At 42.1% G+C, this 22,006-nt stretch overlaps 1 protein-coding gene across 2 annotated transcripts in view; it reads left to right on the forward strand.

Moving 5' to 3' along the window:
* The window catches only part of TIAM1 (TIAM Rac1 associated GEF 1), a 575,726-nt gene that overhangs the window by 538,344 nt on the left and 15,376 nt on the right, over positions 1-22,006 (forward strand). For both annotated transcript variants that reach the window (XM_089659507.1, XM_089659508.1), the window contains 4 exons: positions 8,335-8,453; positions 13,474-13,582; positions 18,652-18,710; positions 20,354-20,456. In XM_089659507.1, coding sequence (XP_089515633.1) covers positions 8,335-8,453; positions 13,474-13,582; positions 18,652-18,710; positions 20,354-20,456 — 390 coding nt within the window. The remainder of the gene's footprint in view (positions 1-8,334; positions 8,454-13,473; positions 13,583-18,651; positions 18,711-20,353; positions 20,457-22,006) is intronic.

The raw sequence follows: 22,006 nt of genomic DNA on the forward strand, positions 1-22,006 counted from the left end.
TAAGTTAAACTGGGACCCATTGCTGTGTCATTACTTGGAGGGGGGAATCCAGGGTGAGCTAAGTGGCAATATCACTGGTGGGAGGGAAAATAGGGGAAGCTAAGATGCTCAGTCACTGCTAGGGGAAGGAGTGGGGGGGGGGGGGGCGCTGAGCTGCTGAGTTACTGCTAGGAGGGAATCGGGGGAGCCAAGTAGCTGAGTTGCTGCTAGGAGGAGAGAGTAGGGAACAGAGCTGCTGAATCACTGCTAGGAGGAGAGAGTAGGGAACAGAGCTGCTGAATCACTGCTAGGAGGAGAGAGTAGGGAACAGAGCTGCTGAATCACTGCTAGGGGGAGGGAATAGGGGGAGCCAAGTAGCTGAGTTGCTGCTAGGAGGAGAGAGTAGGGCAACAGAGCTGCGGAATCACTGCTAGGAGGAGAGAGTAGGGCAACAGAGCTGCGGAATCACTGCTAGGAGGAGAGAGTAGGGCAACAGAGCTGCGGAATCACTGCTAGGGGGAGGGAATAGGGGGAGCCAAGTAGCTGAGTTGCTGCTAGGAGGAGAGAGTAGGGCAACAGAGCTGCGGAATCACTGCTAGGAGGAGAGAGTAGGGCAACAGGGCTGCTGAATCACTGCTAGGAGGAGAGAGTAGGGCAACAAGGCTGCCGAATCACTGCTAGGAGGAGAGAGTAGGGCAACAGGGCTGCTGAATCACTGCTAGGAGGAGAGAGTAGGGCAACAGGGCTGCTGAATCACTGCTAGGAGGAGAGAGTAAGGCAACAGGGCTGCTGAATCACTGCTAGGAGGAGAGAGTAGGGCAACAGGGCTGCCGAATCACTGCTAGGAGGAGAGAGTGGGGGACAGAACTGCTGAGTCCCTGCTAGGGGGAGGGAATAGGGGGGCTGAGCTACTGAGTCAATTCTTGGTGGAAGGGATAGGGGGAGCTAAGCTACTGAATCACTGCAAGGAGAAGGGAGTAGGGGGGCTGAGCTGCTGAGTTACTGCTAGATGGGCATAGTAGAATGTGTTTAGCTGCTGAGCCAATGCTGGGAGGGGGTGCAGGAAAAGTTGAGCTGCTAAATAATTTTATTCAACTTTAGTGCTTCTGCCGTGAACTCTGAGGATGATTTGCTCAAAATCTTATATACTGCTTAAGAATATTTAAAATACTTGACTATCCATAGCATGACTACAGGTTCACTTTAAGCTCTGAGAAGATGTAATGTTAATTAATTCCATGGCATTCTGTACCTGCAGGTTGTGGCACATTTAACATTTTAATAATGCAGAGGGGGATGGATACATCTACAGGCAAAGTAGAATACATTCAAAGACAGTTTAGTGCATAATGGTTCATTGTGCATGATTAATTCAGACTGGCTATCATGAATTAATTATGGCAGCATTTCTCAGTCACTGACCAGTAACACGCATGCAGCCAGTGAAGTCAGAACATGCATATTTTTAAGACCTGTGACAAAGAAAGTATTGAAGCTGTAGTATGACTGACAGTCAGAAAACTAGCATTTTCAGGACAGCAGTTACAGTGATATCCTTTAGCGTGTTTTGCTAAGAGCACTGAAGTATTGATTGAGGTTCTGATCAGGGACACTGTGAGAATGAAGTTTGTTCTCCTTGGTTGGTGTTGGCTGCCTTATATTCCTGTTTTCTCCCACAGCTGAACAAAAAACATAGCAGGTTAATTGGCTTCCAGCCAAATTGACCTACAAGTGAATGACTGTGGTAGGGGGTAAAATGTTACATTTGTGCACATTTGTTTGGAATCTATGGGGAAAAAAAGCTGTACAGTAGTGGGGGGCTTAGAATTCTAGACCCCCTACAGTGCCACATTTGCTTGCTTGGGGCCACCTAAGATAACAAGCCGTTTTACCCACTGCAGTTAAACAGATTAGAGCCATCATATTTCTAGCACTGGTGAGAAAATAAAACCCTGTTGCTCTGGCAACACGCTTATATTTCCTTTCCTTCCGATTTATAACAATTGTCTGCCATCCTAGTAGTATAATGTGAAATCATGCTTGTCCTTGATCTATGAATTCTGTTATGGAAATATTCGTTTCCAGTACATTATACCTTGTCTTTATGAACATATATTGCAAGTAATGTCCCTATTATATAAACTATAGAGTCATTCTCCAATGGCAAGGATAGCGTGCAAGGAGATCTGATTGGTGTCTGTCAGTTTTTAACAGTTTTTTGGCATTATCTATTTGATTATTAGCATAGCTCTTTGCACTTTCTTACCAAATTATTCTATTTGTTGGTATTTATTATTCATAGTGGACACAATTTATCATTAAAGAGACCATGTCATTTTGCCTTGCAGTGCAAGGTAATGTTGTCCTTCGAACACCCCCCACCCATCCCCTCTGAAACCCCTCTGAAACCTACATCGGCCTAATGGCCGGTGAGAATAGCCAGCACGCCAGGTATGGAGGAGCATGTGACCAGCTTCCATGTGGCAGTGTAGGTAAGGGTACATATGAATACTGTATGTGCTAGAGTCAGCAAACCACACCTTATTAACTAAATAGTACATTTTATTTTTAATCAGTAAAGATTGCAATTGAAATGTAGTTTTATATAAGAATCAAAATGCAATAATACAATTAAACTCCGCTTTAGTATATCAATAACAGTTGTGGCTGCAAAAAAAGGATTACGGGTGTGTGGGTATATAGATCGAAAACACTTCCTAGTGTGTGCTGCAGCAGCTGGGTTAATTAGAAGTAGGCGCACGTGTGTGATATATGTGAGTTCAAAATTTCAGAGTTACTCACCACCAGTTGTCCCACCCAACCCCTACCCTGCCCCTTTACATCGGGCGTCTCCATCAGAGTCCCCCTTTACATTGGATGTCTCCACATGGGACCAACTACTACCACTCAAAACTAAATTCTTTTGGCTGCATTCATTAAAGCTGTTGTTGAAGGACAAAAATAGGAAAGAGGAGGGGAGGGTGGGAGAGAAGGAAGGAAGTTTTTTGAAATTATCTATTTAAATATTTATTGGCATAGCTCTTTGCACTCCCTTACCGAATTATTCTATTTGTTGGCATTTATTATTCATAGTGGACACCGTTTATAATTAAAGAGACCATGTCACTTTGCCTTGCAGTGCAAGGTAATGTTGTCCCTGGAACACCCCCCCCCCCCCCCACCCATTTCCTCTGAAACCTACATAGGCATAATGGCCGGTGAGAATAGCCAGCACTCCAGGTATGGAGGAGTTGGGTGGGACAAAAAATAGGAAAGAGGGGGGAGAGAAGGAAGGAAGGAAAGAGATTGTATGGAGGAAGTAGGGAGGGGGGAGGAAGAAAGGAAGGGAATGGAGGAAGGAAATGGATGGGAGGGAAGGAAGGGGAGAGGAAGGAAGAGGGGGAGGAAGAAAGGGAAGGAAAGAAGGGAGGAAGGGGAGGGAATGGCTGAAGGAAGGAATAAAGGGAGGGAAGGAAGGGAATGAATGGAGGAAGGAGGGGGGAGGAGGGAAGGGAATGGATGGAAGAAGGAGGGAAGGGGGAGGAAGGAAGGGAATAGATGGAGGGAGGGGGGATGAAGGAAGGGAATGGATGAAGGAAGGAGGGAGGGGGGAGGAAAGAAGGAGATGGATGGGAGGGAGGGAATGAAGGTGAGAGGAAGGAAGGAGGGAAGGAAAGAAAGGAGGGAGAGAATGGCTGAAGGAATAAAGGGAGGGAATGAAGGAAGGAAAGGAAATGGATGGGAGGGAAGGAAAAGAGAGAAGGGAGGAAGGGGGGGTGGAGGAAGGGAGGAGGGGAAGAAGAAAGGAAGGGGGGGGTGGAGGAGGGGAAGAAGAAAAGATGGGGGGGGGGTGGAGGAAGGGAGGAGGGGAAGAAGGGAGGGAGGAGGGGAAGAAAGAAAGGGAGGGAGGGAATGGAAGAAAGGGAGGGAGGGAATGGAAGAAAGGGAGGGAGGGAATGGAAGAAAGGGAGGGAGGGAATGGAGGAAAGGGAGGGAGGGAATGGAGGAAAGGGAGGGAGGGAAGGAATGGAGGAGAGGGAGGGAAGGGAGGGAGGGAATGGAGGAAGGATGGGAGGGAGGGAATGGAGGAAGGATGGGAGGGAGGAGGGAATGGAGGAAGGATGGGAGGGAGGGAGGGAATGGAGGAAGGATGGGAGGGAGGGAGGGAGGGAATGGAGGAAGGATGGGAGGGAGGGAGGAGGGGAGGGAGGGAATGGAGGAAGGATGGGAGGGGGGGAGGGAGGGAGGGAGGGAATGGAGGAAGGATGGGAGGGAGGGAGGGAATGGAGGAAGGATGGGAGGGAGGGAGGAGGGGAGGGAGGGAATGGAGGAAGGATGGGAGGGGGGGGGAGGGGGGGGAGGGAGGGAATGGAGGAAGGATGGGAGGGAGGGAATGGAGGAAGGATGGGAGGGAGGGAGGGAATGGAGGAAGGATGGGAGGGAGGAGGAGGGGAGGGAGGGAATGGAGGAAGGGTGGGAGGGAGGGAAGGAAAGAAGGGAGGGAGGAAAGGGATGGCTGAAGGAAGGAAAATAAGGGAAGGAAGGGAAAGGAGGGAGAGAGGGGAGGAAGAAAGAGAGAGAGGGAGGGAAGGAAAGAAGGGAGGGAGGAAAGGGATGGCTGAAGGAAGGAAAAAAAGGGAAGGAAGGGAAAGGAGGAAGGGAGAGAGTGGAGGAAGAAAGGAAGGGAGAGAGGGGAGGAAGGAAGGTGAGAGGATGGAAGGAGAGAAGCAAAGGGAAAGGAGGAAGGGGAGGGAGAAAGGAAGGAAGGGGGGAAGGTTGGACTCGCATGGATGGCCAGTGGCTCAGTCAGAAGCATTACAGAGCTGTCGGCTGCTCTGTATACAATTTCCCACAGGAGGAGACAGAACAGATTCAGTCTCTCTCAGGAGGGGCTGGGCACTGAGGAGCACACGGGTGACCCAGAAAGAGAAATCCAATTTGTGGCTGGGGTGATCGGTGCAGTGGTGGGGACAGTTACGAGTAGTCTCCCTGTATGGCTTTCAATGAAGCAGCTGGAAGCCGCTGCACCGATCATCCCCAATTATCAATTTCACCTTCTGCAGTCTGGACACACTCGCCCCCACCATATTTCTACTCACCAATGCAAGCAGGCGAGTGGAAATTTTGAGCCCTGTATATGTATGTATGTGTGTGTGTAATATATATAATTTTTTTTTTTTTAAATAACATTTTTTTCTCATATTACGCTTAGTATTTTACATGTATAGTTTTGCCCATGAAGAACATCAGTAAATATACCTCAATAAGGTCTTTGTTAATATATCTAAAAGTTCTCAATGTATAAACAGTCACTTCACTGGCTAGAAGTGTGATTAAATGCAAAGGATTTTTCTGCATGGCTGAAAAAAAAGGAACGTTGTTGGTCATGTCTGCACGTGATACATACGGTGTTTCTATGCTCATAAAGCATTGAATCCAGAAATATGTATCTACATGGTATGAATATAGCATTTAGATGTTCCCTTAATGCCATGAGTATCTATGTCCATAAATTTTCATCATGAACTTGATACTGAGCACTTAAAGAAGAAATCCAGGATAGGCAAAAAAATCACCCATTAGTACACCCCCCCTACACAAAACTCTAAACAGTTAATACAATTTTGAAAGTCCTTACCATTTAGGAGAAAAGTCAAAATATAACCGCATCTGCTCTGTGAAGGAAGAGGTGTAACAGCAGGAATTACATCATATCCTCTCCTCTCTCTATGCAGTAAAATAAAAATACAAATCTCATCATCCACAGGGAATTGTAGTGAATATGGGCAGGTACACAAGGCCTGTACATATTGAATGTGTCTGAGAGTCTTGGTCCGCCCATCACTGCAAGTAGGGCTGAATTACATCACTGCTTCCTGGAGAAAAGAACTACAGAAGGGATGTGCCAATACCAGTGACTGGGGGAATAGGAGGCATAGAAGCCACTGGTATTACAAACAGGAACCCAAGGAGACTAAATGGTTTGATTTTAAAATGAATAGGCTTTTTCAGAGCAACTACTGAGTGAACCAGAAGATGGATGCATATTCAGTGAAGGTAGGAAATCAGCCACAAGGACATGTAAAGAACTGTTTGCTCGGAGTTCTGCTTTAAATGTAACATATTGTAGTGTTTTCCTGCTGCTGCTTTGTAGACAAGACAGGGATATTTTGGGGTTTTAGGCTTTATGGAGCATTCAAGTGTTGTGTTCATCATGTGCAGACCAAGCCAGAAAATTTCCTTGTGTATGCATTGAGAGTGAACTGTTTTAGATGCAAAGCTCTTATTCATACATATAAATAGATGTTAGTTCATGGGCAAAACCTGGATATTCATGTATAATACTAAGAGGAATGTGAAGCTATTTTGCTACTCCGTTTTCTCATGAACTTTACTTACCCAGATTTCAATTACATTCTTTGCTAATTAAAAAAAAAAAGGCCTGTGTCAGTGCATGGGCTTAGCAGACCATCACTAGGCCTGAGCACGGTCGTATGACCAAAGTTGTGATGTCACGGCTTCCTTGGGTTGCTGACTCAGCCATTGTCCTTGCTGGCTGCAGGATCTGCAAGGGAGTGCAGGTAAAGTTTGTATACAGGTCAGGGGGATAACCTTTCAAGAGACATGGTCCTTCTGCCCTGCAAGGGAAAGGTGACAATGTCTTTTTAAGTGTCCCTGTAAACATGAACATGTCGGGACAGAAATTAGGGATCTTCCATAGCCATTTTTTTTTTTAAGATATGTACTTCAGGGTTGTTCCTATCCTTGTTTACCTACTTGGTAAATCCTAACTTGAAATAAGTATGCAACATGTGAAGATGGGACCTTAAGCTGGCTATAGATGGATCGAATCTCAGCTGGTTCAGCAGTGACCAGCCTAGTTGTGATCCATCCATGGGCAGGCTGGTTGATATCCATCAATCGACTTCAGTGCAACCAGTCTCTCGGATTTGTTGGAAGACATTTCCCCCTCAACACTGAATTTGTTGATAGGGGAATCAAGCCATTTTCTTTCCTTCACCCATGCTGGAAGGAAAGAAAATTGTATCGTCTATGGCCTGCTTTAGACTAACATTGGTGTCAGAGCTTGCAGCATTTAAAGCAACTCATTGTTGGCAGCACCATTTATTTCCTGACATATTCTATATAAGAACAATGTTTGCCTATCGGCAATCAATCAAATTTAAATCTTCAGTGGAAAAGGACAGTTGAATTAAAAGTCGGAATCTCATTGGTTTCTAGGGGCAGTGCAGACCTTTTAGGCCAAAATTATTCAATATATAAACCCAGGAGTCGGAGCACTAAGGGTACAGCACAGAATCCATAGAAATCAACCAAAATCCATATGGTACTGGTCTGGCATCAGCATTCACTTTTGTTTGGTTGCATGTCTTCAGGGGTGCCTTTGCAAAATTCCTGCTAATTGCCAAAATATTGTATACAAGCCAGTGGGTGGATCAAGCCTGACTTTTAGTTACACAAAACCAAAGGCTAATTGTGCACCATTACAACCTTCTAGCCACCGGTATCATAACAACCAATTATGTTATCGGTTCATAAGAAGGACATTGGGCGACTCTACAGTATCCTTGTTTGCCCCTCTCCTCCAGCACTGGGATTACGTTACCAGGATGAAGGAGAAGAGACATGCTGGAATATTAGTCAGTACCAGGGTACACACTTGCTTTGTAAGACTACATCGCCTCTAACGTTGTGGATGTTGCTGTAACATGTAAGACCATTAGTTTACTTGTATTTTAAAATCGGGTGCCTTGAGATTGTGCAGAGTTTTAAAGGGTGCCTTGGGGCACTGGGGCAGCAGCTTCCTCTGTACAAAATCTCCAGTCGTACGGAGAAAGCCATTCACCATGGAGCATGTACATTTTTCTTGACCAAAAGTTAATGAACTCAAAAAACTAGCCCACCCTCTTGCATGCTGTCTGACTTAATTTCCTCCCAGTTTATTGGCAGAGTTTAGACTTGTATTGTCACTTGATATCCATTGTGATGAATAATCGTCTCGAATGTGATTTGCATGAGAGCTTCCGGATGGTATGACAAGTCTTTTTCAAGGTCACTTGGTGTAATTACTCAGCAATTCCAGTTCAGAGTGATAGACAGACCTCAAAGTGGACAAGACGACCTTGACGTGCTTTCATGTATATTAATGAATGTTTCATATCTTTATAGCCAGCAGACATGGATTAAGCTCCGTTAGGAGCTGTGAATCACTTGGTACATCTAGTATGAGCAGACATAAGACATGAGGGGGAGGCATGCTTTTTTTTGGAAAGAAACCAAACTGAAAGAACCTGTATTGTTCTTGCTAATCACAGTGCTTTTTGCTGTTTGCAGTGGCAATCAAAACAATGAACAAAGTGGCCAGTCACATTAACGAGATGCAGAAGATCCATGAAGAGTATGGCGCGGTGTTTGACCAGCTTATAGCAGAACAAACTGGTGAAGTCAAAGAGGTACAGACATTTCTGCCTGTATACATTATTATTCTGTCATCCTGATGGGGAGATGTGTCCAATAATCCTTTTCATTTTAGGACAATGTTCAAATATCATACTTGGGTTGTAGGGTTATCTATGCAATAGTATGCTTATCTTTGTAACTGGTACCCTTTGATTTAATTACCAATGTCCTGTGTTCATGGGCTTTTGTTTGCATCAGAACTGCTTTTCTCCACTTAAGTCTATGGGAATGCGAAAGCAGCTTGAAGCAGGTCAGAAAGAAGTCTCAGAAGTCTCAGAAGATCTCAGAAGCCTTCTAAACTGTTAAAGGGCATGCTACATCTACCAACTGAGGCAAATGCTTGTTTATACAGGCCCTTAGTGTTATCTTGGCCATCATTACTGGTAATTTTATTGGCTGCTGTTTGAATTATTCAGTTATCCCTAGAAGAAAGAGCTGGATAGAATTTTTAAGGAAACTTCTTAGGAAAATTTGTACTAACATCCTGAGAACATTCAAATATTGTTCGAAAGATTTTGTTTGCTTTTAACATTTGATTTTGAAATGAATGGACTAAACAAAAACCACATGTATGGTTAGAAATGTGTTTGAGAAAAAAATTTGTATGCTGCTCCTTCAAATTTTCCTGTCACTGTAGTTATTATTATTATACAGTATTTATATAGCGCCGACAGTTTGCGCAGTGCTGTTGAAAACAAACATCAATTTGATTCACTAATGATTAGAAAAAACTTACAAACTTTCTTAGAACATTTTTTTTCTTTTCTAACAATTTTTGTGTGAAAATCTACCCAACCATGACCAACTTAAGTTGTTTTTTTTTCCTTTTAACTTACTTACACATTAGTGGGGGACTGAAGTGGTCAAAGTATATCTAAAGCTAAACCTTTATTTAAATGCATTTGTATATTATTTGATAGATTAGAGTGTGGTTAAAACCCTGTCAGACTTTTTTGTGATCTGTGTCCCATTAGGAACAATAGATTCACTTCTTATCCCATTGACACTCCATGAAGTAAAAGGAAATCTATTGGCATAGGGGAAAACCCTTTTAGACAGTTATCACAAGTATCCATGTTGGAAGGTTTCCTTTTTATTCACTTTTGGGTGATAGCTGAGAGTAGAAGTTTAGCTGGACTGATCTTGTTCAACTACACTGGCCTATAAGCTCCCAAGCCTCACTACTATTAGGCTGTCAGCCTTCACTCCAAACTGAATACCAATGACATTGATGTCCCTAACTGGATTTGGATACCATCAGTCTTCATATACCTGTGGTCAGGTTAGGCGGGCGTTAGTCCTCACTTCCAACTGAACACTAATGACACTGATGTTCACTGATGTCCATTGAATTTGGTTACCATCATCCCTCATATACCTGTGATCAGGCTAAGTGGGTATATGTGGCTGAACTGGTTAACAAGCCTCCAACTACTCAACATCCAATTGTGAGTCTTTGTTCAATTACTCACATTTAAGCATCTCTTTGTGGTAAATAGGGAATTATACCCCTTTAGTGGATGTGATTAGCCTTGTATGGGACCTCCTTTTGAGCCCCCTGTCCATTATTGATTATTTGTGTGTTGCTTATGTTAATGTGGTTCTTGCCCTGGTTGGAGAGTTCATTTTCCAGAGCCTTAGTATTTTCCCTAGTGCAGGGGTGGGCAATTGTGGCCCTCCAGCTGTTGTAGAACTAAAAGTCCCATGAGGCATTGCAAAACTGACAGTTACAAGCATGACTCCCAAAGGAAGAGGCCTGATGGGACTTGTAGTTCACCAACTGCTGAAGGGCCACAGTTACACACCCCTGCCCTAGTGGCTTAATTTGGGTGATCCCATTGTATGAGACTCTGGTTATAATTGACTCTTGAGTAGTGCTCATATAAGATGGAAGGTAGCTGTATTATGTCCAAACTCACATTGTGTGTGGCCCGGGTCATTTTAAAGTGATAACGTTATCAATTTTATTTTAATGTGAATAGAGGATCTTTTCAGCCTAATAGGTCTATTACCATTTTGTGAAACTTAATAAAGATGTTGGTTTTATTCACGCTGCTGTTGGTTCTCCTTTAAACTTCTATCCTTGAGGGGATCCCCTGGACCCCCTAATGCTTTTTGCTACGTTTTTTGTTTTGAGGACCCCACCATAATTAATTGGTGAGCCGGTGATGACCATAGCAACCTGTTTCTTGGCTCCCTATTTAGGGAAAGGTAATAATAAAAATATATTTTTGATCTTATTAATTGATTATTCTATTGACAGCTGAGACTGTTTGATTTTTTTTTACCCCCTTTCAGGCTCAGTGAACCTCCCTAGATAGATACAGAAAGCAAGAAAACCTGAGAGGTTATATAACGTCCCCACAGTATACAAAAACGTTTATATAAAATGTTTGTTTTTTAAATATTTTAACAACCCCCCACATTTGGCATTTAATTATGGCCCTATGCATTGTGGCTTGTCCTCTCTCCTGTACCTCTTTGACCATCCATAGAGACATATAGGGGTTTATTTACTAAAGCTGGAGAGTGCAAAATCAGGCTCACTTCTGCACAGAAACCAATCGGCTTCTAACCTCAGCTTGTTCAGTTAAGCTTTGGCAATAAAACCTGAAAGCTGATTGGTTTCTATGCAGAAGTGAGCCTGATTTTGCACTCTCCAGCTTTAGTAAATAAACCCCATACTGTCAGGGCCCTTCTACTACCTTAAAATTTGTCAGTAATTTCTAAATGAACCTGTAAAGAGAAAAATATGCTTTTTACTTTCCTCCTATCCATCTTTCGCCTGCAATGCCTAGGCGAGAATGATGCCATACTTCTGGGGAATATGGAGATACAGTCAGGTCCATAAATATTGGGACATCGACACATTCCTAACATTTTTGGCTCTATACACCACCACAATGGATTTGAAATTAAATGAACAAGATGTGATTTAACTGCAGACTGTCAGCTTTAATTTGAGGGTATTTACATTTAAATCAGGTGAACGGTGTAGGAATTACAACAGTTTGCATATGTGCCTCCCACTTGTGAAGGGACCAAAAGTAATGGGACAGAATAATAATCATAAAATCAAACTTTCACTTTTTAATACTCGGTTGCAAATCCTTTGCAGTCAATTACAGTCTGAAGTCTGGAATGCATAGACATCACCAGACGCTGGGTTTCATCCCTGGTGATGCTTTGCCAGGCCTCTACTGCAACTGTTTTCAGTTCCTGCTTGTTCTTGGGGCATTTTCCCTTCAGTTTTGTCTTCAGCAAGTGAAATGCATGCTCAATCGGATTCAGGTCAGGTGATTGACTTGGCCATTGCATAACATTCCACTTCTTTCCCTTAAAAAACTCTTTGGTTGCTTTTGCAGTCTGCTTTGGGTCATTGTCCATCTGCACTGTGAAGCGGCGTCCAATGAGTTCTGAAGCATTTGGCTGAATATGAGCAGATAATATTGCCCGAAACACTTCAGAATTTATCCTGCTGCTTTTGTCAGCAGTCACATCATCAGTAAATACAAGAGAACCAGTTCCATTGGCAGCCATACATGCCCACGCCATGACACTACCACCACCATGCTTCACTGATGAGGTGGTATGCTTAGGATCATGAGCAGTTTCTTTCCTTCTCCATACTCTTCTCTTCCCATCACTCTGGTACAAGTTGATCTTGGTCTCATCTGTCCATAGGATGTTGTTCCAGAACTGTGAAGGCTTTTTTAGATGTCGTTTGGCAAACTCTAATCTAGCCTTCCTGTTTTTGAGGCTCACCAATGGTTTACATCTTGTGGTGAACCCTCTGTATTCACTCTGGTGAAGTCTTCTCTTGATTGTTGACTTTGACACACATACACCTACCTCCTGGAGAGTGTTCTTGATCTGGCCAAATGTTGTGAAGGGTGTTTTCTTCACCAGGGGAAGAATTCTTCGGTCATCCACCACAGTTGTTTTCCGTGGTCTTCCGTGTCTTTTGGTGTTGCGGAGCTCACCGGTGCCTTCCTTCTTTTTAGGAATGTTCCAAACAGTTGTTTTGGCCACGCCTAATGTTTTTGCTATCTCTCTGATGGGTTTGTTTTGATTTTTCAGCCTAATGATGGCTTGCTTCACTGATAGTGACAGCTCTTTGGATCTCATCTTGAGAGTTGACAGCAACAGATTCCAAATGCAAATAGCACACTTGAAATGAACTCTGGACCTTTTATCTGCTCATTGTAATTGGGATAATGAGGGAATAACACACACCTGGCCATGGAACAGCTGAGAAGCCAATTGTACCATTACTTTTGGTCCCTTAAGAAGTGGGAGGCACACATGCAAACTGTTGTAATTCCTACACCGTTCACCTGATTTTGATGTAAATACCCTCAAATTAAAGCTGACAGTCTGCAGTTAAAACACATCTTGTTCGTTTAATTTCAAATCCATTGTGGTGGTGTATAGAGCCAAAAATTTTACAATTGTGTCAATGTCCCAATATTTATGGACCTGACTGTATATTGCATATAAAACAGGGATGTGAGGTAAACATAAATCTAATATCTTATTCATACAGTACAGAACAAGCCTGAGTTATAGGCTCATACCTTCAAGTGATTGGGCACTGGCAAAGCCTTTGAAGACACACACCCTGGATGCCTCCCCTATAACCCAACCTCACTCTGTTTTTGTTAGTGTCCCAAAGTAATGGACCTATTCTCTATTACTCTTGCCAACCTTTGCTTAACTAATTTATTATTTTATCTTCAGATTTTTCAATAAAAGTTTCAATGTCTTCCAGTTAAACAATAGAAGCAGTGCATCCAGATCGGTGCAACCTTGTTAAAACCTTGGGAGCCATAACCAGACCCCACGCTGTGGGAGAAGCCTATAATCTTGCTTCGGGCAATAGATCTTGAAGAGTTTGCTATAAGCCTTTAATAGATGACAGTAGGGACAGGGGGAAATCAAAGTTTGTAAGGAAAAAAGCCTATTTCTATTAAGAACATGCCCTTTAACAGTCTATTCTTTTCTGTGTTATAGGTTGCAGATTTATCAATGGGAGATTTATTACTGCACAGTACCGTTGTGTGGCTGAACCCTCCAACATCACTTGGCAAGTGGAAAAAAGACCCAGAACTGGCAACCTTTGGTAGGCCTGACATCTTCAGTACATTACACTAAGCAAATAAAAATTAAAGTGGACCTAAAGCCAAAACATTTTCTTTTTTCTTTTATATTGAGTTTTGAGGGGTTAGAACGCAGGTGCCCATTGGAGACTGAAAGGGAAGGAAACTCCAAAATCCTGAGTGGTCACCAGAACTGTAATAGAAGGGTTGTTTAGTGATAACTGGTTAAGTGGGAAGTTCCTTTCACTTTAGAGAGATTTCCTCTTACTTCCTTATGACCCTACAGGATGGGAAGTGGAGAGAAATCTCCCCAATTTGTTGCAGAAGGCCATAAAAAACCGATAGCAGTTTAAGCAGTTCCATCGAACATCAGGGGGAAAAAGTTTCAGGTTTTGTATCATTTAAGTCTCTGCTACATGAATCAACTTTCTGTACTTAACATTGCCGTTATAGTTTATTTGCATGCTTCTCAATGTTTACTGATCAATGTGCGGTTTTCTAGTTTTATTCATAAACATCAATTGATAGCCGAAAAATATCAAGATTCTTCATAGAGAACTGCCTATTGTGATACCTAATATGGAAAACTGGATTGGTTAATACAATGCCTAAGGGGTCACTTGTCCATACAATCTTAGGTTTGTAGGTTTTTCCTTTACGCAGAGTCTTTAAATTAACTTTATTTGAATGGCACATTAACAGAAATGTTTGCTGAGTATGTCAGGAGTTGTAATTATATAACCATCAGGAATTTCTCAGAGAAGGTGGTAAGGTAGAAATCTCTGATGGGACAACTTTTGAGACCTTAAAGTAGAACTAAAGGCAAAATGTTTTTTTAAATTTTCAATAGAATAAAGGAGGGGTTATAACCCCGGTAATGTTTTTTTTTCCAGCTGAATCCCAGTGGGGATATTACTCTTCACTTCCTGTCCCATAGCCAAAACAGAAAGTGAGAGAAAATCCTTCTAAAGTGAGGGAATCCCTGGTTATCGTCAGCGTCACTAGTACTGGCGTCCTCATTGGCTTTTTCTTTTCTTTTCACTCTTGGTAAAAATGGCAAACAGAACAAATAGGGTGAATCTCCCTAATGGGGACACAGATAGCAATAAAAAGCTGACAGATCCTCTAATCCCTCGCAACTCTATCCAAGGCCAAAAAAAAAGTTTTTCCTTTAGCTATATTTCAGACTAGTTGATATCCCATTGCCCACATTACTAGAAATGGAGTCCTTGTAGGCTGCACTTGCGCTTTGTATATGGAATTTTCACATTAATCTTTGTTCTTTAAACACTTCAGCCTCCGTGACATACTCGTGCGTCACCTGGTTGAAGGGGTTATATTGGGCTGATGTTATATGCATCACCCTGGTATCTTTTTTTTTTTTTTTTTTTTTCCCAACAGTTTTGGGCTTTAATGTAAAAGTGATCCTAGGGGCTAATATGCCACTGGATCCTTTTTACAGGCAATGGATGGAGGTTTCCCCCCACCTTCTGCTGCCTTTCCAGGCTCTCTCTTCCCACCAGGGAACATGGAACTGAAGGCGGTGCTTCTGCCAGCTGCCCTGTGAGATGAGTGAGGACCGAAACATCTCCGACCATGGCTATGGTCTAAGTACCTGGAAGCGACGAGTATTTTGTCACTTCCGGTTTCGCCAGGATGTAAACAAGCCATTACTGGCTTGTGAAAGCGTCAGATAAAACTGACCTGGGTTTGATCTGATGCTTTGAAGGGCAGAGGAGAAACCTCAGATCTCTCCATAAAGAGCACCTATCACTGCTCCAGCTGTCACAAAGGATGTGTTCATCCCTTGTGAAAGCCATAAAAGTGACACAAAAAAATACAGTGTCAAAATAAAAAACAATAATTTTAAAAAAATTAAAGTGCCCCTTCCCCCCATGCTCATGCGCAAAGGCATATGTAGATCGCACATGTTTATGTAAACAGGGTTCAAACCACACATGTGAGGTATCACCGCAAAGTGAGAGCAATAAATCTAGCACCAGACCTCCTGTGTGCCTCTAAAGTGGTAACCTGTAAAGGCTTTTAAACTGTCGCCTATGGATAATTTAATGTATCGTAGTTTGTCGCCATTCCACTAGCGTGCAGAATTTTAAAGAGTGGTATGTTGTGTAACTATTTACTCAGCGTAGCATCATCTTTTATATTTTACTAAACAAAAGTGTATTGTGTTTTTGTACATTAAAATTAATTAAAGTGGCATGCAAAATTCATATGCTTGACTTAGACTTTTGTATTCTCTTGTTAAAATCCAATAAAAAGATTGAAACAGAAAATTAAAGTGTATTTAAAAAAAAAATTGCATTTGAAAAGCCACTGCGCAAATTGCAACACCCACCATTTTATACTCTAGGGCCTCTGCTTAAAAGATATATGATGTTTAGGGGTTATAAGTAATTTTCTAGCAAAAAAAGTGCTGATTTTTGCATGTAAGAGAGGAATGTCTAGGTTTACATGTAGGAGAGGATATGTCTAAGGCTATTTTTATATAGGCTATTTATATAAATTGTTTTTATCATCACTATTCTATTGCTAAATAAAGACTTTGATACGGATGTGCGAGTTGCCGGCAGAAGGGGCCAGGAGCTAAAGTGGTTAACTTGTCTAAGATGAGAACTTTGTTTTCCTCCATAGCAACCAATCTTAAAGTGAAGTAGACAAAATATTAAATAAAACTAACTTATTCAAGTTTTCTATTCCTTAAAAAACACTGGAATATATTTTTAAATTGTCCAAATTAAAAGGTATGCGCTAATAACAAACTTATACAAAAGTGTATATCATCATCCAAAAAACATTAGTGTTTTAGTGTCCAAACATAAATTAGTGTCCAAAAAAATATATATATCTTCAGTGACTTGAACCAATTATGAGAAATCCACCACCAAAGGAGATTAAATGAACTCACCAGAGCTAATGGCTGGTCAGATAATAAACCAGCAACAGTGCTTGTGCTCTGGGAGCAATGAACCCGATGTCCAAATAGATATGGTGATGTTTCAGATACTTCCAGATAATAATAATCACAGCCAAACAAATTTGCAGCCCAAGCTCTTATGATGAACTTCTCCACTCTTTCTCATACCTCCATGAGAGCATGCAGTACACTCAGGGACAAAAAAGAGAACATAATGGTGCAATACGTTTTTTTCATTTATCTCTTTAACGCCCCTTGATGGCGTCGGTGTGACGAAACCGGTTGGGCGTGGCCTACTCGATGTGGACGTTAGAGAGCCTTGCTGGTCTGTGCTGTATGGGAGAGATCTGCGGTGAGCGTTAACTGTATCTCAACCCTTTTTTGCGATTGAAGCTGGTGTCTGTTGGACACCTTGTTTGTGAGTTTCCTTATACCTTTTTTATTAAAGAGATAAATGAAAAAAACGTATTGCACCATTATGTTCTCTTTTTTGTCCCTGAGTGTACTGCATGCTCTCATGGAGGTATGAGAAAGAGTGGAGAAGTTCATCATAAGAGCTTGGGCTGCAAAGTTGTTTGGCTGTGATTATTATTATCTGGAAGTATCTGAAACATCACCATATCTATTTGGACATCGGGTTCATTGCTCCCAGAGCACAAGCGCTGTTGCTGGTTTATTATCTGACCAGCCATTAGCTCTGGTGAGTTCATTTAATCTCCTTTGGTAGTGGATTTCTCACAATTGGTTCAAGTCACTGAAGATATATATATATTTTTTTGGACACTAATTTATGTTTGGACACTATAATTTATTTAAAACACTAATGTTTTTTGGATGATGATATACACTTTTGTATAAGTTTGTTATTAGCGTATACCTTTTAATTTGGATTATTGTTGCCAAAATTTATTTTGGGTGGGATATGCTGCTGACACTTTGGTGTTTTTTGTAAGTGGCGCTTTTTTCTTTTTTAATTTGGTATATTTTTAAATTGGCTTCTGCTAATCTCTGAACAATATCCGTTTGGCCGCCAGCAATGTAAACCATTTGGGGCTCTAAAGCTTTGCAGAATGATAACAGACTAACATTGTGAAACACGCTCACAGGAGGGGAGAGCACAGAGCTTCAACAATGTGCCGCTAATGATAAAGTGTTGTAGAAGAACCCAGACCATTGTCTTTGGCAGTGAAAATATAATCTATGCTTATCAAATGTATACACATGGCGCTTAACCAGCAAAAAGGGAAGTGCTAGATTGTTTTCCATTTCAGGATATACTGTATTTATACCATTTTGCTCCTCTTTCCAAAGAAGGTTACTGACATATGACATACCCCTCTCATTAATGCCAGACAAACCCACTTATGTAACCTTCTAGACATCCAAAACTCTGTTAATTTCTGCAGGACAGTCTCAGTATTGAGCCACAACAAGCTCATTTGGAGCAAAATAACCCAGAGTCTCTATTACTTGTCCTCAGATAAAAAAAAACTATACCCCTCACTTGTTAGTTAACTCTCTATAAGGTTGGAAGAACTGAAGGAGAACAAGACCATGACCGCCAGTGCCATAGCCTGACTGAAGCCATGTTCAAAATTTCCCAACAAAAGTTGTGGGAGGAGAGGCGCCATATTGTCCTATAGCTGTGTATTACAAGGAATTATGATTTGGAAAGGAAACTGAACTGTGAATTTTAATGTTAATAGCAGCAATAAGAGTAAAGAAAGACATATAATACTGTATGTGGCTGTGTAATTGACATCACCAGGGGCGGACTGACCATTTGGAAACTCGGGCACTGCCCGAGGGCCCGGGGTCAGTTGGGAGCCCCATGAAATGCCCCTGGTACCTTTTTCATAGGCTTTTTTGAGTTTGGGCAAGGACACAGGGGCCCCATGATCCCCTATTGCCCGGGGGCCCCATAAGTTGTCAGTCCGCCCCTGGACATCACCAAGTTTCTACTTTCAATTCTCACCTCCAAAGTTCTTTTCCCATGCTGGTTTGAGTCTGATTGTTAGCTTTGGGATGAAACAATGATAAATAAGACTTGTTACCACTTGGTGGTGCCTTTTGATACTTTACCCATGTTCTAATGTCTAAGCTCTGTCCTTTGTTGAAACAACATGAAACGAAATATATCTGTATTCTCTTTTCCAGTATTTAAGACGGCTGTTGTGTTGGTGTACAAGGACAGCACCAAGCAAAAGAAGAAGCTTGTAAGTGTTGTGTTTTACTGTAATCTGAATTCTTCAGGGAAGATACGGGATAGGTACATAATAAGATTTAGTGTTACAGGTACTTGTATAGCGCCTTCAATTTCATGCAGCACTTTATACACACACACTGTACATTCACATCAGTCCCTAACCCTCGAGGAGCTTACAATCTAAGGCCCTAACTCACATTCATACATACACATACTAAAGCCGATTTAGACAGGATCCAGTTAACCTACCAGCATGTCTTTGGAGTGTGGGAGGAAACCAGAGTACCTTGAGGAAACCCACGCAGGCACAGGGAGAACATGCAAATGTAGGTATAGAAGATCTAAAACGCCTCTTAAATGTAGGGAAAGTTCACCCTTTAAAATGGGTATTTGGATTCAACAGTAAGCTCTGACATGCCCCCTGAGAGCAACAGCTCCCCAGTCACCAATGCTCATGCTTTCTGCTGTTTGGAAAGCTGTAGCTTGGACAAAGGCAAGCCATTGAATTAAAGGATAAATTCACTTTTTGGAACATGTTATATGTTCCATACATTTTTAGGGTGGAACATGTACGTAACATGTTCTGGCAGCTGTAGCCTTTCTCCTCTCCCTCTGACAGCAGGCCAGGGATCTTCTCCCCACGCCCGCTGTCACAATTTGTAAATCACGTGGCCATGCAGGGCTCTACCCACGTGCCCACATTATTCATTCAGTTTCTTGTGAATGAATGCCTATAAGTACCGTCAGCCCTGGCAGCTGATGGCTTGTAGTTCTCAATGGACTGCGAGGGTGCTGGTTAGCACTCTCCTAGTCCATTGAGCTTCTTGGTCTGCAGTAACTGGCTGCCTGTATCAGAGGTATGGGCAGACAGTGTACTGACAGTTTACATTGCACCCACAGGCATCACAGGTGCAATGCTTTACAGGCTCCTAATGGAAAAAAAAATAAATGCAGACTTTTTACCTGCAAGAAATGTGCATTTTTTTTTTTTTAATAAAGTGGACTTATCTTTTAATTGAATATCTTTCCTTCCATTTCAGGCGGAAGGAAAGAAAATGGCTTGTTTCCCCATCAACACAGTTAGTGTTGATGGGGGGGAATGCCTCCCGCAGTGCTATTATATTCTGCCTGTGGTGAGCTTTCCCAGCCGGGAGAAAAGAGTGATTACTGCTCGCAGCTATAGCCGCGTGCAGTAATTGCATGCCAAATATCCGACAGGCTGGTTGTACCCTTCTCGATTGATAGATGGACTTGGGTACAATCAACCTGCCTATAGATGGATCGAATCTTGGCCGGTCTCTGCTGAACTGGCCGAAATTTGGTCAATCTATGGCTGGCTAAAGCAGTGGTGGAGGGGGGAAAGTAAGGATGATAGACCACCACAAAGAAACTGTTTCTTCCACATGCAAAGCCTGTGCCTGTATTTACAGATTTCACTGGCTTGAGCTAATTTAAGCAAGACGATAAAAGCAAGACATAAAAGACTGAATTGGGTTTCACCGCATACTTAACCACACAGAAAATAATTTAAACTTCAGTTGGACTTTAATTGAATAAGCACCCAGAGGAAAACTTAGCAGACACAGCCAATTACAGTTGCTTTATATTTTGTTTGATTAATCATTTGAAATGCCCTTCTTTGCTGACTTTTAGGGTGGATCACACAGAGCCTCCATGTTTGAAGACCGTGATCCATTCCGCTTCAGACATATGATTCCTACAGAAGCTCTGCAATTGCGAGCACTCACTACGTCAGGTAATGCTTACAGAATTTTTACAAGGTGCAAGAACCTCTGGCCAGAAAATGGATAATACTTTTTTTTTATTGGCCATAGATGGGTAGATATTTTCTTGTGGGCAGATTGGCCATAGGTGGACAAACCTTTCCTTGAAAAAAACATGGAAGGAACACCAGACCAAATAAATGTATTGGTTTACACTAAAGAAAAATCCAATGCCTTTTGGGGGTCGGATGATGCTAGGCAGTAATTCTCCTGGTCCAGCAGTTATCTTACCCTACATAGATCTTTCCTGTGTGAATCAAGTTAAAATAAGAACTTTGAATGGATTTAAAATAAAGTCCTGATGAGGGGGGAGTTTATGTTCTGGTTCCTGAAGCTTGTTGGATTTTTTAAAAATACAAACCAATAAATTCAGACACCTTTTATCATTGTGTCTGGTGCTCCTTCCATTGATGCAGGTTTTTTTTTTTCTGGTAACCTGCTGAGTACCCACAGGAGGGAAACCCTGTGTATTGTGAGCATCATTTTCTGAGCCAGTGACCTCTCTGAATGTTTTTGTCCTCTCACTACTTTGTATGAAGTCACATAAAAGTCCCGATGCCTTGGATGCATAGATATTTCCCTAAAGGCAGATCAGCCATAGATGGCAGAGGGCAGGTGGACGAGGAGCTATGTGCCTGCCTTCTCATGTCAACAGAGTACCAGGACATAACTGTATCAGTGACACACATTCTTTCCCTGTTCGGAGGAAGATTTTCCCTGGGTAATAAGCAGCCCAGACTACCAGAGCAGATAAATATTGCCAACTAGGTGGTCAGAAACTGCCCAATGTTGGGAACTTATTAAAACTTTAAAATGTAAACCCTAATAAAAGTAAAGCTTAAACATTTTAAAATGTACTGCACTTGTGAAGTGTAAATAATCTTATCAAGGCATTCGTTCTTTTTGTATTTTAAAGTGGTTGTAAACCTCAGACTTGAACTACAAAAGCATATCCCTCTACAGTATGCACTATAGTGTCATTTCTGTCTGCTGCTTCATTCCTCCGCTATCTGCACTTCTGATTAATGTTCCTGACACCAAGAGAAAAATGGTGACAGGAGGGGGCTCCAGTACACACCTGTCTCTTTCTGGTGAGGAGGGATTGGTGGTTGCACAACCCGGAAGTGAGCGAGAGAAGGAGCTGGAGGTGCTGTGCAGGGAATATTTGCCATGCTAGACCTCATTGTTTAGTGAGAAGTCCCTAATTTGTCCTGATTTCTTGGGAAAGCCATCTGGGAGTCCTGGACTCATCTGCTAGGCTTGATATCTACTTTTTTTGACCAATCCTTCGAGTGGTCAAACTTTCCGGTAAGTGGCCAAATTATTCTGTGAAAGGTGATGGATTCTCTCTCTCCTTCTTTCTTTTGGTTTCACTTGGCACCACCACTACTGGATCAGATGAAATTTGTATAGACTTTATTTAATGTACTATATTGTTTCACCATTATCCTTCTCTTGTGGGGATTTGGACAAATTTTATTGTTAATTACTATCTTAAGCGCTACACTAAGTGTTTTTAGTT

This window comes from Staurois parvus, unplaced genomic scaffold, assembly GCF_062004578.1.
Source record: "Staurois parvus isolate SC_StPar_1 unplaced genomic scaffold, SC_StPar_1.0 ptg001162l, whole genome shotgun sequence".
NCBI lineage: Eukaryota > Metazoa > Chordata > Amphibia > Anura > Ranidae > Staurois > Staurois parvus.